The sequence below is a fragment of the Rhagoletis pomonella genome, unplaced genomic scaffold, assembly GCF_013731165.1.
Source record: "Rhagoletis pomonella isolate Grant_MI unplaced genomic scaffold, Rhpom_1.0 Rhpom_scaffold_00006, whole genome shotgun sequence".
Taxonomy (NCBI): Eukaryota; Metazoa; Arthropoda; class Insecta; order Diptera; family Tephritidae; genus Rhagoletis; species Rhagoletis pomonella.
In genome coordinates, this window is record NW_023458560.1 from 935726 (window position 1) to 940594 (window position 4869).

The window sequence follows — 4869 nt, forward strand, 5'->3', positions numbered from 1 at the left end:
AAAAAAAAATTCTCACTGTCAATTCGAATAATCGATTTTTGCCTGAAAAACAAAATCGCGTTTAATTCGGCCGAAAAATTTTTCCGAGCCAAAAGAAAAAAATACGTGTCTCATTATTTGGACCAACAAACAATGTATTTGAGTTTGGTCGAAATTAAAAATCATGCTCGTACTTGACCGGTTGTCTGGAAATGGAAAGCATCGTATGCAGTTTTGTAGCTTATTATTGAAACTGCAGTTTTTATAATTTTTGTACGAGGTCCGGTTTTTGTTAGAAGAAAGAATAGCTCTTTCATAGAAAAACAAGTAAGAAAGTCTAAGTTCGGGCGGAGCCGAACATTAAATACCCGGCGCAAGTATTAAATATATGTTTTTCACCTTTCCGAAAGCTACCGCTACATGGTAAACCGGGGTGTATCCATTTTGAGTAAATAAGCGTCCTTTAATTTCGAAATATTGAAGTTTAAAGCATTTCTGAAATTAACTGTTATATGAAAAGCGGCTGTAATTTTAGTTCGATTTCAATAATTTTCAACGTTTTGCTTCTATGTGGCAGGCACAATAACCACACCGAGTTTGGTACAAATTGGTAGAACGGTTACCGAGATACATATAGAGAGATACAGATATTTTATCCTAAACGTATTTATTGGTAAAGAATTGTTGCAAGCATCAGTTTTGAATAAATTAGTTTCAATAATTACTGATTTATCGAAGATTTCGTATTTCTCTAAATTACCGTTATATGGGATGTGGGCGTGGTTATTGTGAGATTTTTAAAATTTTCGGCCGTTTCGTATGTTATACCAAGGTTAACCACTGTGTCAAGTTTGCAAGAAATTAGTGCAGCTGTTACCAAATTATAAACATGTGACCATAAGTGGGCGTGGCTACGCCCATTTTCCAAAAATTTATAATATTCTTATTTTTCGTCTAAAACTTATTGTAAATATCAATTTTGAGTGAATAATCTTCAGTAGTTACTAAAATATCGCAGTTTTCGTACTTCGGAAAACTACCGTTATATGGGAGGTAGGCGTGGTTATTGTCCGATTTTGCCCATTTTCAATACCATCCGTCCTACGCCCGAAAGAAGTGCACATATCAAGTTTCGTTAAGATATCTCAATTTTTACTCGAGTTATCGTGTGCACAGACAGACAATCACCGCTTAATCGATTTCTCTTTTAATCCTGATCATTTATGTATACAATTGTCTATATCTATCTCGATTCGTTTTGCCTGTTACAAACAACCGTTATGTGAACAAAGTTATAATACCCTTGTGCACAAGTGCGCTCGGGTATAATAACAACCATCAAATAAACAAAAGAAAAATAGCCAAAACTTGCTAAGATGTCGCGTCCTGATTTATATTTTGGCCACTGCGTGTATATTCATTGTTTAACTCTAATAATGCATAATTAAGATATTTCTGGTACATACCTTCCACAAATCACCATCAAAATCATTGGTTTCAGTGTACTTGGCGCAAATACGTGAAACGTGATCTACGAAACTTTTGAAATGCTCGTTTCGTGCGACAAAATCGGTCTCGCAGTTCACTTCTACCATGGCCCCGATGTTACCATGAATAAGTACGCCTACCAGACCTTGAGCAGTAGGACGTTCAGAGAGCTTTGTGGCTTTTGACCAACCAAGACTTTGGGCTTGTTCATTTAACCACTTCTCTGCCTGAAAGCAAATTGAAGAGCATGAAACTATTAAACATAAGTATGTGGGTAAGTATAGCGCTTACCAAATTTATATCATTATTATATATCTCCAGCGCTTTCTTGCAATTGGCAAATGTATATCCAGTCTTCTTGCGAAGCGCTGCCAATGCGCTCGTTTCACCACCGGCTAAGGCTATGCGTGTGGTGTGGAATACGCGGGTGAATTGCTGCAGCAACATATTTGACAACTTTTCCCTATTTGGAATATCCGCAAATGACTTCAATGCATCAAACTTGTTGGCTTCCAGACAATAGTTGCATTCCAGATGCTTCACGATTTGCAGGTTTTTACAGGAAGTCGTTCCAGGTGACCACCTCCCATAAGGTTTATTAATGGGGAAAACAGCTGTTCCTGCAAATCGTGAATTTCGTGAATATCGTGAAGCATCTGGAACGCAACTAATATAACACGTGAAGAGCTGCCAAGGAAACCAAACAATATCATGTTTATTCATAGAAAACAAATCAAATCAATTTTCAATTGAGTTTTGAAGCGAGCGGAGGCATTTGAAAAGTTTTGAATTGTTTAAAAAAAACTACATTAAATAGGCGCTTAATTCCCAAATATTGGGAAAACCCGTATTGCGAACAGTACAGGAGGATCTCCTCGGTTGTTTTAAATAGTGTATTGCTAATAAGCCCGTTTATACGCTACTTTTGGTCTTGGAAGAGTAGTGGAGCAACTAGCGCCGTTGGTAAGATCTATTTCACCTGATTTTTGTACACTTGAATTTTGTAAAAACACCGGTAATTACTTTTCGGGCAGCTTTCCTGGTTGCACAACAAAATGCGGACGGTTGCGGCTGTCAAATTGCCATTTGACGGCAAGCAGCTGTTGGCCAAAGGAAGCTGCCATCGCGTTTAAATTATAAATTAGGCAGTCGTTCACTTGTAGATGGCGCTGGGCGTTAAGCGGAAGTCGTTAGTTTTGTGCGATACATTGGTGAAGTGACATACACATCCTATGGAGGTCCGGTTTTATTTACGTTTAAAATACATTAAATAACGCACAAAAACCAGCAATGTATATTTTTTTAATTGCACTAAAACAACGACTTCCGCTTTATGCCCAGCGTAAATCGATAAAATCGATATATATTTACTATTGACACTTACTTTCATGTTAATGCAAACGCCTTTTGGTATTAAACAATTGCAATCTCTTAAAATATGCATTTATAAAATGAAAACTTGACCCTTGTAGCTCTGCTAGCATGGCACAGCCATCAACATCCACCGGTGCTATTAAACGCCCATGCTCGAAGCAGAAGTTAGTTTACAATCGACCCAAACCGGATGTCCTCAATAGCATTTTAAAGTCGCGGGCCAATCCACGCTATCGCTCACGTCGTCTTTGGTATGAATTAAATATGCCCGAGTGTACATCTGCAATCTTTGACGGAAGAATGTTATCCACGTCGCTGCCGCATAGCTTATTATGCCACACACGCGAGATGCGTTCGAAGAACAAACAGAAAGTGAGAAAGAAGGAGAGTAAGTACAACCTGATGTTATTGGCGAAAGCATTACCAACCGGAAGCAGCTAAAGACTGTAACAATTCTAATTTTATATTCACGATTTTTGTCCAGGAGTGCGCACATATATGGAAATGCGCTTGGAGCGAGAGAATTTTCGCACGAAATTAATTGATCTAATTACCTGTGAAGACGATGAAGTCGAAATGATGGCCGAGGATGGTATAGAGAAGTTTCCCAACAAGAATGAAAAACAAATGCTGCGTTACTACTATTATATAAAGCATGGTATCGACACGATTCATGTGGCACCCATGGGCATTCGTGTGCTCAACAAGTGAGTGGTATCAAGAGTAATTAGTCTTGCTTGTACTTAATGTTTCGACATTTCTTCTCTCATTGAAGGATTAAACTACTCATAAGGCCAGAACTAAAGAAATGGCAAACCGAATTTAACGAAACCATCAATGAAATTAAGGCTGACTATATATTCGCTATGAAGAAGGCTGTTATCGATTTTGTGCTGAATAATTCATTGCAGGGTTTACGCAAAGACAAGGAGCAATCATTAACGCCGGAAAGAAAGGAGGTCAAAGTAATGATGAATCGTTGGCGATATCGGTAAGTGGTAAATTCCAAATTTTTTGTGAAACGAAAATAACATTTGTGTAGATAAATTCAGATTTTTCGAAATTGTATAATTTTTGGGAACTTTATTTTAAAATTTACATGTATTTTGTTTTTGCTTTGGTGGCATAAACTCAGCAAACATTTCGAGTCTTAAATGAGTCTTTAAGGAGTCCTACTTCGGAGGCTTCACGCTCATAATGAGCTCATTTAAGAGTCCGTAAGGAGAGTGATTCCCTTCCTTCGAAGGTCGACTTATATGAGCTTAAATTCATACATCAAATGAGCCTCAATATGAGTCATATTGGAGTATTATTGACCTCATATACGGCTCATTTTGGATTCTTTTAAAACAATTATTGGCCTCATATACATATGAATAATTTCAGACTCTTTTTTAGGCTCTTATCGGCCTTATAAATTACTACATTCGGACTCTTATTTTAGATTGTTCTTTGAGTCTTATTGAACGCACTATATATCTTTCAAATAACATACATACATACTTACGTGCATATACACATTCCAACATGCATTTAATGGCAGAAGCTGCTTAATTTTGTTCATTTTTGTTTTCTAATTATTTTAAATTTCTGTATAAACAAGTTTAGATGTAAATTTCGAATCTTTATTGTTTTTATATTGGCACCAGGTGCTGACTCATAACTTGGATCTTAAAAATTTTGTTGTTTTTGAAACTCATATTTCTTACCTACCTAGGACTCCTTGGGGCTTATATATTCTGAACGCTCAGAATATGTTGTAACCGCATTGAACATTGCAGGGTGGTAACTTGCAAGGCAATAATTTGGGCTGTTAGGATAGCCGATCGAGACCCATTTATTTGGGCTTGCTTCAGTGGCTGGGAATGTTCTTGGCTATCCTATTTGATCTTTACTGTACACACAGCAATAATGCAGGAGCTGGAGTAGAACTTGCTTTTTAGCCGTTTATTTCTAAAAGAAGTACAAATAGTAAAGGGAAAAAATACATATTTCGACACTTACCCCAGTTTTCGCTCCCGCTTGCAA

General features: G+C 37.2%; 1 protein-coding gene across 4 annotated transcripts in view; it reads right to left on the reverse strand.

Annotated features, from left to right (window-relative positions):
• Window positions 1-2561, reverse strand: part of LOC118740300 (villin-like protein quail) — a 241680-nt gene extending 239119 nt beyond the window's left edge. Inside the window, exons 1-3 of one of the 4 annotated variants that reach the window (XM_036471780.1) lie at window positions 2491-2561; window positions 1759-1930; window positions 1446-1694 (exon numbers count right to left, since the gene is read on the reverse strand). In XM_036471780.1, coding sequence (XP_036327673.1) covers window positions 1446-1694; window positions 1759-1914 — 405 coding nt within the window. In that variant the 5' untranslated portion in view covers window positions 1915-1930; window positions 2491-2561. Of the gene's footprint in view, window positions 1-1445; window positions 1695-1758; window positions 2088-2390 lie in introns of all 4 variants that reach the window. The other 3 variants (XM_036471779.1, XM_036471778.1, XM_036471777.1) reach the window with 3 other exon arrangements.
• Window positions 2562-4869: the final 2308 nt, after the last annotated feature.